Genomic DNA, 12168 nt, shown 5'->3' with positions numbered 1-12168 from the left:
ATGACGCTAAGGCTTAACGGGCCTTGCCAATTAATGACTTTTCTGTGTTAAACCGATGCAGCTCATGCACCTACCAATCAATGTCAACGTTTCAAAGTTTGTTTATTTTTGATTGGACGGCGCCTATTTTGACCGGAAGAGGAGCTGAACGGAAACCTTGAATCCACCAATCAATGGCAACGTAATCGAAAGAGGGTGTTCACTGTAGCGCTCTCTTTTTTGCCATGAGTTTCAGCGATAGTCACGACTTTTAGAATTAAGTGGGGCCATGTTTAAATTCAAGGTTTGAGACATTTTTTGTGCATTTATGCTCCCAAATACTAGTAATCCCACTGCGTTTTGTACCCATAAAAGCCTCTAAAAATCACCAAAACGCATAGAGGATCTGAATGCGCTATATCAGTAGTTACCAACCGGTGGTTTTGCGGACCAAAGGGGATCCATGAAAGCCTCGGGGGTGGTCTGCTGGAGGTTCCGTGACTATTTTCAAAAAAGATGCTGATTGCATCAAAATTTTGACTTTCGTCAAACAAGAATAAGTGAAAATATTCATCCTGATATATGTCAGATACGCTTTGAATTGTTGTCAGATCTGTAGTGTTTTGAAGTATCATTTACTTTTGAGCTACAGTTTTCCTTACTCTTTTTCTAACCCGAAGAAAAAAAGTAATGCGTTCGTGAAAATTTCGACGGATTTACACATTTTCTTAATTTAAGTGTAAATAACAAAACTATCAAAAGTGTGAACATTGGTTTTCAATAATGACTCTCATCTTTTATTTATCTAGACGAAACAAATTTGAGGAAAACCGCCACCTTTTACTTTGATAAGTATTTTACCAGCTGCCTGTAATGAAAGCCTTTATAGTCCAATGAATGCATTGTCGCTTACAGGAAATATGCGACGAATTTTTGACTCCAGAAATTTGTTAAGAGTGGTTAGTACAGATGCTGAAGGTTCCCGGTCCTGTAAGGTAAGTTAAAGTTGGGGGGACGGGGGGGGGGGGCAATTTTTCGGTGTTTCGAGTATTTCTCGGAAGCGGTGGAAAAATGTGTTTCAAACAAAAATGAAAGATAACAAATTTACTGTGAAATTATTTAGATACATATTTGTGAAACTTCCAATGTTTTTATAAGTGCATCATTTTTCTTAAAAGTATTTATCTTAATGTGTAACAACTGTTTTGAAGTGTATTGTTTTTATTTTACAATTTCTCTCTCACTTTAGAGTAATTTTTGTCGTGCTGTTATATCAAATGTGAATAATTGCAATTCTTCTTTTACAATTTATTGCAGTGTTTTTGTCAGCAATAATAGCACATTTTAAAAGTCTGTCGCTTCAACGGTTTATTAAATAGTATAAAGAAGTTTTAATTGAAATACTAATGTTGTGATACCAGAAGGATACATTATTAATTGCTGCTAGGTTTGTTAAAAATCATTTCTGCAAACAACATTTATTTTGACAAATTATTTTAATTTGTTTCGTACTTTGAAAATTTTATAAAATCTACTTAGTTTGAAAGTGATGTTGGAAATACATCTTGAGGATAATAACCACTATAAAATCTTCGTAAAGGTTGCTCAAAATGTTCAGAGTTACCCTCCTCCCCCCCCCCTCCCCTCACAAAAATTATTCCTGTACATTAAGTAAGACTGCAGAAAAGTACCCTTTGCGAGCGGCTTATCTGCGGACTTGCAAAAAAAAAAAAAAAAAAAAAAGTGCTGAATAGTATCTGAATGTAAATAAACACATCAGTTTTAACTTAGCGTGATCAAAATCCATTAAAAAATATTTCTATTTATTTCTCCCCTTTCCCCCCTTCCTATGACATCAAACCTTCCAAGATCATCGAAATCTGACTAGTTGAAATTTAACTCTTAAATCTGCGCTAAAAATATTTTTTATGTCTGCAATACTTACTGCTTTAGATCTACATTTCTAGTTGAAACCTAAATTGTTCTATGTACACTACTTTCGCGCTTAAACGAGTAACTGGACCAGTTTTGTTCGGATAGAATTTCGTTTCTGCTGAAACATAGCTTGATCTGTTGCAGTTAATTTGTTTGCACGATTTCCTTTCGTTTGTGTGGAATGTGTTTCCAATAATGAGCGATCCCTTCTTAGCTTTTACATACATTTTTTACAAACCCTTTTCTCGTTCTTAGCAAACGTATGCAAGTTTTATTAATTTTTTAAGTTTTCGCATACACTAGCATATTTTAAACCTATTTTGCAGAGTATCCGTGAAATCCGATAATCCGTGGTTACTGTGCCATCCTATCCAGGGCCGGATTAGCCATAGAGCAGAAGTAGCAAATGCTACGGGCCCCGCTCTTCTGGGGGCCCCGCGCCATGAGAAAAATTCCAGAAAAAAAACTACTTTCCGCACTTTAATCGTTTAAATTCATCTCTATCTTTATCTTTTTATTTAGATCTAGCTTTTCTAAATACTCAGGGAAATTAAAAATCTTATTTTTTTCTTTGGATTGCTTTCCAGAACTTTCTCTCAATTGAAGTCTTAAAAACGCAATTTTAGTTAATCTTTCTTTGTGGACGGAGAAAAAGCTCCGTTGGGTCAGAAAAGTTTCAAAACTAACCTAAAAATTACAATTTTAGGCAATGTTTGGAGAACGGAGAATTGGGTTTTCTCTAGATTTTTTTTCTTTTTCTTTTTTTCAAAATGAAGTCAATTTTAAGGTAACTTAAGAAATTTAAGGGAGTTAGGGTCCTAAAACTTTAGGTTGTTTTATAACAATAGAGGATAGGGGAAGGGGTTCTTTCCTGAAATTGTGTTCAAAAATGAAGTCAATTTCAGGCTATCTTTGGAAGGAAAGGGTTTGAGGGATCGTCTCATGGTATAGCTGAAAACAAAATTTCAAGCTATGTGGGAAGATTAGAGAAAGGGAACTCCCCCAGAAACAATTCTGACGCGGTTTTAGATTATCACTGGAAACGTTATCAGGGGGGGGGGATACGGGTTTGCTTCGTAAAATGTTAGAAACTGAATTATTTCAAGACGCAGGTTATCTTTAGCTTTAGGTAAAGAGTGGTGGTTTGGAGCCTTTCCCCCCGAACGTTGAGAAGCTAGCCAAGTAGGTGGATATTCTCCTTTGGAATTTTTTTGAAATTTTGAAATCGAGATGGTTCAAGGGCTTTCTCCGGAATTTTTCGGAATTTGGGGTCGAAAAATTTAACAATTTTGTAAGCAACTCTTAAAGCACAAATCCTAAAACCACACTTCAAAGCTCTCTTTGGCGATGTTAGACAAGAGATGGGAAAGGGTTACCACCCAGAAATTGTTTGAAAGTGGCTTTCTTCTTGAAGCTTTCGAAATTGGAGTCCTGAAAAGGTAATTATTAGTCATCCTTTAAATCCTCTTTGGTTACTTTAACTTCATGTCAATTTGTCACCCTCAAAATCCCCCCCCCCTGCCCGCGACACGAGCCCGTAGATCCGGCACTGTAAACAACAATGAGCAAAATTAAGAGGTCATGATAGAAGAGAAGAAAAAGATTCTGAGACTTACACTTATGTTGAGCGAAATTGTTAAGAGAATATTATTTTTTAATTTTTAATGAACTAAAATAATTATGTGTAAAAGAGAGACTTTAAATATAGTTTTTAATTTTTTCCTCTGAGTGGGAGGGAACTAAAAATCTGCCGCTCATGCCCCGAACCTAACCCATTTCTTTTGCATCACCAAAGGTAGCCAAAAACTTTTTTATTCGAACTTGAAATTCAGAAAAATTCAGGAAGAAAATAGTTTGACATAATCGAAAACCCGCTAAAACTGCTTTCTGGAACTTCAGTTTCGAAAAATTTCCACGGGTGTAATCCCGAGCTCGATCCCGTCCTATAACGTCGTCTAATAAGGTGGCCTACAAGTGCGTATTTTGGACTATAATTTCGAAAACTTTCTATGGGAGTGTACCTCTCCCCCTCCGACATTGTTAACGATGGTCCAAAATGTACTTTTTAGATTTCAACTTGGAAAATTTTCCGGGTTGCCTTGGAGAGTGCCTGAACCCCATCCCATACCGAAACGTAAACCGCGATAGCCTTCAATCTATCACGTTTTCACAACTTCACTTTCGAGAAATTTCCAGGGGATGGCTTTCGTGAACTCCGCCCCAAAATCACCAAAGAAGATAAAAAAAAAACTACCCTTTCAGAGTATATAATTACGAGAGTTTTTGCTTAAAATTGTGTTTTTAGATGTATAATAGGTAATCAACTCGAAATTTTCCCAATGGGACCTCCTTGAACACCCCTCTTCCCTCTCTCTGCAACATCATTAAAGATAATCTACAGTTTTATTTAAGGCTTCAATTTTAAAAAACTGCCTGGAGAGAGTCGCTATGAACTCAAATGTTTTCCTTTGATCTTACCTAAGATATAATGCAATCGCGTTCTTTGACTTCAGTTTCTCCAAATGATGACCTCCGTATCTTCGCTTTCTAATATCACCAGGTGTCGTTAGAAGTGAGTTTTTAGTACTGAAATATCGAAAATTTTCCGGGGGTAAGCCCCCGGACCCCCTCCCCCCTCCCTTTATATCGTCCAAACATTACGTTTTTGGAATTAAAAGTTAAAAACGTGTAGTAACGGGAAGACGAGGGGCAACATAAGAGGGTCCTAACCGTCGTAAAGCTCTAAAATTATATCCACATTTATGTATTCATGCGTGTTATAAGTGCACCTCCCATCTCCATGAAGAAAGAGCTCTATTTACTATATCATGCAAAAACGAGGGCCCCTTGGAAACATTTGCTACGGGCCCCGCGCTGGCTTAATCCGGCCCTGATCCTATTCCGCGGATAATCGAGAGTTTACTGTACTACTTGATAATCTATAGGAAACTGCGACTTCTTACTTCCTTTTACAAAAAAGGAATATTGTATTCGCAAAAAAAATTTTACTCAAAATTTGGCATTAATTTCCATTTTGCTCACCCCCGAATTAACGTTGAGTTTTTTTTTTTTTTTTCAACCCGACCACACGTGGATAAGTACCTAAGAACGTATAGACACCCGAAATATCCATTTTGACGTTCCCCGAGTTAATTACAACGACTTTTCTCGTGACGTCCGTATGTGCGTATGTGCGGATGGGCGTATGTGCGTATGTATGTCGCATAACTCAAGAACGGTATGTCTTAGAAAGTTGAAATTTGGTACGTAGACTCCTAATGGGGTCTAGTTGTGCATCTCTCCTTTTGGTTGCATTCGGGTGTTTCTAAAGGGGTCTTTTGCCCCTTTTTGGGGGGAAATCATTGTTAATTTCGATGTAAACTCAAGTGGTGTTATAATTTATGCAAACACTTGGCAATATATCGCCAAGATTTTGGTCGCCAAGTTTTGTCGAAAACTTGGCGACAAATTTGTCGATTTTTTTTTTATTTTTTATTTTTTTTAAATCTGGTTTCAATTTGGCCATTGTTGATGATATTTAGAGAGTTAACAATTGAATCACATGAAAATTGCCAATAATGGGGACATAACTTTAAATTGGTGTAAATGAAAGTCATGTGAGGAAGTCATCAGCTCGTTTTGTAACTGATACAGCTTCATCTTACATTGCAACTATGCTAAAAAAGAAGTAGTTTCGGTTACTAAAAATATTTATGGAATTGTAGTGTGCTAGAGTATACCCAAACTATACATTTGCACTGCAGTTTTATTTCATTCCATTTTATTTATTTATTTTTTTAGTGTGGACGAAAACTATTTTTTTTTAATTTTAATTTTCAATCCTCAAAGTAGATGGTAAAAATTAACACACAAGTGGAGCAATTACTTAGAAAATGATAATAAAAGTTTTTAGACAATAACAGGGTTACTTACACCGAAATACCGTTAATCCTTGCAGACATATGTAAGGTGTAATTAAACACAGAAAGTGGTGAGAACTTACACTTAAAGATGAGTAACTTTCCAGGAAAGTTCGGTGAAACCTTACTCTTTTTGAAAGTGTAACATTACAAACAGGCATAAGATCAGTTAGAGAAACTTTCTGTTGATCATTATGACTTCGAAAGGGTGCACAGTTTCACTTATCTAGGCTCCATTATCACAGACTCTGGAGGTAACACCGAAGAAATACAGGCTAGAATCATAAAAGGACACCGGACATATTTTCTATACAGCTACCTTCTGAAAAACAAATTGCTGTCGAAATCATTAAAATACAGACTGTATAAAGCAATCATCCGACCGATTGTGACGTATGGAAGTGAAACCTGGACCCTGAATAAAAACGATGAAGACCTATTGATATTTGAGTGAAAGGTCACACGTAGAATCACTGGTCTTTTGAAGATGGGTGAACAGTGGAGAGTAAGAACTAATATTGAAATTGAGAATATTCTTAAAGGAAAAAATATAGTTCGCTTTATAAAAGCCCACCGTCTTTCATGGCTTGGTCACATTGAGCGAACAGACAATAATTTAGACTGAAAAAGATCCTGAAATGGAAACCTTTGGGAACCACACACGACCAGAGGACGACCTATAAAGAGATGGTTGGATGATGTTCTTGCAAACCTGGAAACAATGAAGATCCGCAGATGGAGGGAGAAGGTCGGTCAGAGGGTGGTCTGGAGCAAAATTGTGGATCAGGCCCAAGGCCCATAACGGGCTGTAGTGCCACTTGAAGAAGAACATTACAAACATTTCATGTGTAAGCTTGCAGACAACTGTGATGTAACCTTACACAGAAAATAGTGAACCGTTACGCTATAATTACATTATCATTGTGTGACCTTCCACAAGCGATGTGTAACTTTACATCAGTTATGTCAGTTAAGTTACTCTAGAGCAGTGGAGCCACCTAGACTGCTACCGATTGCGTGGAGTGAGGTTACATTTTTATTTATTTATTTATTTATTTTTTACAGTGCAGGGAATGCAGGGAATTCACTTTCAGGCCGGTTGTATATTTCGAAATCTATGATACACCGTCAGATCAAAGCAGTTTTGTTCGTTACCATAAGTTTCCGTTTTGTTCTTTAGCTAGATATTTAATTATAATGTTCTGCAATTTGTGTTTATAGCAGAAATTGTCATTTTTAAAAGTAGATGAAATTCAGATTCAAACATATTTTTTAACTTTAAATTTTCAAGAATGATTTTTTTTTTTACAGAGCTAGACACAATAACAGTTTCGATGCTTTTAGTTGTCAGATTTTCTTTTAGGGGATAACATTCTTTACTTTCTTGATATTTATCCGCATTTCAAGTCTGAGAATAAAGTTCCTAGGTCATTTTTGGGCAATTATAAATTGCTTATTAAGCTCACTTGACTAAAGATGCTCTTATTTTTCAGATCGCCATAAACACGAGAATATGCTAGCTCATTGTTTTAATATTTATTAAGAGGAAAATATTTCATCGCCACGGTTACAAATCATTTGCGTTCATTCCAAACTTAACTTAAGCAGATTTTACTTTTAAAAAGAGACGGGAGAAGGAGGTGTAAAGTTACGTTTTTTTCGGAAAAAGCATCAGCATAGATGAACTGAAAAAACAAACTTCATCTAATTACAAAATTTCAAGATTACTAATTACCACCATTTAAGATTGGTAATAAATAAAAATGCATGACGTTGTACTCTGTAAATAATCTATATAAGTGTACTAGTGGATATCGGCCATAAAATCTTTATCTTTACTACCGCATCTCAATCATCAACTATTTTTCCATGACTAAACTTGTATTACCTATTCTAAAAAATCGCTAGTCTTGATATGACGGGTGCAAATTTCTTGGTCATTTCTATTCCATTCCATTTGTAAAAACAAGAAACTCATCAGTAGGGTCCGGGCAAAAACATAATTTGAATTCAAGACGTCAAAATTAAAATAAATACTGGGTGATGCTGGGTGGTTTTTTTTTTTTTTTTTGAGTTTTACTTTTATTTAAACCAGTTTTATTTTTCAAATTCAATACATATTAAATACTTTTCCTAAACTAAACTAACCGAAATTTTTTTCAACGCTTTATTTTACCACGGAGAGACCAACTTTAGGAGCTTTTGCGCCATAACTTTTAAGACATTCATCAGTTTTAGAGGAGATTTAAAAAAAAAAAAAAAGAAACTTTTATTTTTCATTCTTATGAAAACAAAATAGTAGTAGACGATTTTTCTGAAGTTAACAAATTGTATCTTCAACTGGCGAGTAGAAAAATAAAAGAAATTCAAAATCATTTCTATAAAGTGCGAAAGACCTTTTTATATGATCGTTGCAAAAGAGAATATGTCCGAAACACTTACCTCGTCAGAATTTTTTAAAAATAAATATTCTGACATTGCACAACTTTTTTTTCCTTCGATAATCATGTGACTTACACATACAGCGATTCCCTGTGACAATGAGGGTATTTGTATTTTTGCATATCCATGCGTAACAATCTTATTTACGCAGCTTTCTTTCGCGCGTGGAATCATGGAATAACGCAAGAAGAGACAGTAGGTACGAGACTTTTTGTGATTTCTTTGGAGAAAATAAGTTTATCATAATGAAACACAACTACTTTTTATTGATACCAGTTATTGATACCAGGAGTTGATTTTTGAGTTCACCAGTGATTATTAGATTTTGAGACTTTTTTTTATGCATGAAATAGTTTTTGATTTCGAGAAGCATTTCCTAAAGAAAACAAAATTATGAAATTTATGTTAAAATAAGTCCAGTGCTCAGTTGTTTCCAGTTACTATGAATTAAATTTTGAATTAATCATTGATAAATTGATTTTAAGAGCAGTGTTTTATTCCATGAAATGATTTTTGATTTTGAGAAGCATTTCCAAAAGAAACAAATAAATCAAATTGTTGATGAAATAATTCCAATGTTCTATTGATTCCAGTTATTTAGTATTACATTTTGAATTAATCAGTGATAATTTGATTTTAAGAGCTGTTTTTTATTGCAAGAGTTTTTGATTTTTAGAAGTATACTCGAAAGAAAAGAAAACTTTTATCAAGCTAATGTTGAGGTTATTGTACAGTCTTTCTTGACAATAGTATGTAATTCATTTTACAGCAGTAAAATGTTGTAAAATATTGCAACTCCCCCCCCCCTCTTTTGAAGCTATACTTGTTCCCCGTCCCTCTCCTTCCCCCTAAAAACTTTAAAATAAAATCTGACCTGATTTAGAGCCGAGCCCTCCCAAAGGCCGGGGCTCTAGTTTTTGTTTAGGCTGTCATTGGCCTGGGTATACTTACTTTCCGCAGTGATATGCGAGAACTGCGGCGGACATTTCTTGTCACAATGCATCAATAATGGACTAAGATAAAGACTTAATTCATGATGAATGAGTTTGTAATACTACTCAATAAATTACCTATTTTTATTGCTTTAAAGAATTTTATTGCTTTAAATTTCTTTTATGAAAAACAATGGCTAAAAAATAAAGGCTAGAAGATTTTTGAATTTTTTTCAGTTTTCTAGTGAAAATGTTGTTAGGATAATGACACTATTAGCAGAGTTATCAATATTATTCTCTTATTTTTTGTCCCTTTTCCTTTTTTGACTATTAGTTCCGCTTTTCATATAATTCTCTTATAATTTACAATTTTTATCCGGATCAATTTTAATACTTTGGTAATGTAATCTTTTTGTTTGACACCTTTTTCCCAGTCTATCTCGCCCTGTTTGCTTCTTTTTAATGTTCGTCATGATATATGAGTTTGAATGAGTAACAAGAACAAACAAAATGAAGCGTTATAATCGTGAGATGAATATATATTTCCAGTGACGGAAAAAAAATAATAAAACGCCGGAGGAATGACGTCAAAAAAGTGACAAAATCACACATAACCTGTAAAAACAATATCACGCATTCTTTTTTGTAGACCTTAAACGTAATCCGTGATGTTTGCATACAATAAACAGTAAACAATACAAAACTTACATATAGTAATAGTAAAATATAAAAGCATATACTTACCAGGGGAATACTGCAACGACTGACACAAGCACGCTTTGTGGCAGTTATAACGCGATTATATAATTATCGTATTGATAATTGAAGCGACAATATTTTAATTTTGATCAAAACAGTTAACTTGCTTTTAACTTTAGTCTGTTACGCGGATTATTCGCGGTTAAGGAGATCCTTCAGCAGTTTAAATGTTGAATATCAATCTTTCAATTTCGCCAGGTGAGGGTAACATTATTCTTCCGTGACGTAAAATATCACTTTTTTTGCATATAAATAAATATAAAATATGTTTTGATGTTTATTCAGGCGTATGATTATGGTAAAATACATTATGCCAGGTTATTTAAAAACGAATGTTAGAGGTATTTGTATAAAAAGTAGAAAAAAGGCAAGCCAGGGGAGTATACATCTATAACTATTTTCTGTTATTTATGCTGAAATGAAACAGTATTGAGAATTGACTGTGTGTTCCAAATAAAATACAACGTTCTTTACGATTTCATACGATAACAATAATACAGGATGTTTCAGTTAAACGTTTCAGAACTCCTAAGAGGGGTAGGGTGCATCCTGACTGCTAGAAATCACATAGTAATGCGATTCGAAATCGTTTTCTTGATCCAAGAAATTTGAGATATGCCGGAAGAATTCCTGACTGTTCGGAGCTAACTGCGCCGATGATGTGAGGTTTGCATTGTAGCCGATTGAAAAACCTTCGAGCTCTTACTTGGTCCCATGTACCATTTGCTTTCTATCTTCACTTACGGTCTCTTTTTCTTATGATGCTTCTGTGTATATCACCGCTTAGGAAAGCATTTCCGACCCCGCATTGCTGTATGATTTCGAGTCGCCAGGATGCACCCTACCCCTCTTAGGAGTTCTGAAGCGTTAAACTGAAACACCCTGTATAATTTGTCTTACCTAAAGAATTTCCATGATCCAATTAAAATAGCGTATATTCACCCAAATGTGTAATATTATTAGTTTTTGTAGAACAGTTCTTTTGCTCAAGGAAATGACTTTATCGGTAGTACCTTGTATTTGCTTACTGATTAAACAATCAAAAATCGATCTTCAAATGTGGAATTTCTGCTATTTTTAGCACTCTCATCAAAACGATTAGAAGTTGATTTATTTATTGAAGTCACCATAACTTAAGAAGCCCTCATCAGGTAAAATGATTCATGTGTCCAGGAAAATTATGATGTGCTTAGACTGCTGTCGTTGGAAACAAAAGTATAGCGTAAAAGATACAAAAGAAAATAAAAATGAAACCTCTACGACAAAGATCAATGGTAAGTACTGCATGCATTTTTGTAGTTCTTAAAAGAGAAATATTTTAGCATTAGTGTCCGGAAGCTGACTTTTCTTTCCGATTTTGATGATGCTGGACAACTTTGTAATTGACTTTCGCCCCGTTTCTGTTACCGTTTCTGAAATAAGAAAGCTAACTCCGAGTTTTTCCATCAGGTGGCGCTGTAAGCTGGTTCATTCAATCATATGTGGCAACTTAACTATAATTAGACCCCACTTTGTGACTCTGCTCTGGCAATTCAGAAATTATTGGGTACGGAAACGTAATTTAACGAGCACCCTACAAAGTGCAGCAAAACATTTATCATCGACGGTTAATTCATTTAAAAAATTAAATAAACAACTGTGTCTATCAAGACCCGGTCTCAACTGATTCAAAAAGTATCTCATGTTTCGCAAATGTTTACGTATTTCAGTGGCTCAGATGAAAGTGTTGAGGAGTGCTGAAACATCAAAGGCTAACTGTTATCAATTGATGACAAAGGTTGATCAAGCTTCATGGCAGCTTTGGCATGCGCTAAAAGAACCTGAGAAGCAGTCAGATCACGGGACGCGGGAGCGTCCCGCCCCGCCAAGGAAACCAAACGTCAGCAGCCAGCAGAAGCAAATCCACCGCCAAAGACGAAAGAAAATAAAAGCGACCAAGAACAAGATTACACGACAGATCAAGTTGGGATTTTTTGGGTTTTTCACCCCTCTGTATCTCAGCCTCATGAAGACCCCCGGAGTTGGTTTTTGGTACACTCAATCTCTAGTGGCCCCTGACGCCGTAAACCAGAATACAATCCCCTGGACCATCAGGGGGAGGAGGTATTAAAGTTATAAAATCGCTGTTCAAAAAAGTTTTCGCTTTCTTTGACAGGGCTACAGCCCAGACGAAAAAAGGAATCAAGCTGAAATTTCGCACA

At 35.3% G+C, this 12168-nt stretch overlaps 1 protein-coding gene across 4 annotated transcripts in view; it reads left to right on the top strand.

Moving 5' to 3' along the window:
- Positions 1-944: 944 nt before the first annotated feature.
- Positions 945-12168, top strand: part of LOC129233714 (sialin-like) — a 71103-nt gene continuing 59879 nt past the window's right edge. For 3 of the 4 annotated variants that reach the window (XM_054867693.1, XM_054867692.1, XM_054867690.1), the window contains exons 1-2: positions 8425-8475; positions 11049-11241. In XM_054867693.1, coding sequence (XP_054723668.1) covers positions 11124-11241 — 118 coding nt within the window. In that variant the 5' untranslated portion in view covers positions 8425-8475; positions 11049-11123. Of the gene's footprint in view, positions 975-8424; positions 8476-11048; positions 11242-12168 lie in introns of those variants that run through there. The other variant, XM_054867691.1, reaches the window with a different exon arrangement.

The sequence above is a fragment of the Uloborus diversus genome, unplaced genomic scaffold (assembly GCF_026930045.1).
Source record: "Uloborus diversus isolate 005 unplaced genomic scaffold, Udiv.v.3.1 scaffold_65, whole genome shotgun sequence".
NCBI classification, from domain to species: domain Eukaryota; kingdom Metazoa; phylum Arthropoda; class Arachnida; order Araneae; family Uloboridae; genus Uloborus; species Uloborus diversus.
This window is presented reverse-complemented; position numbering and strand designations above follow the sequence as displayed.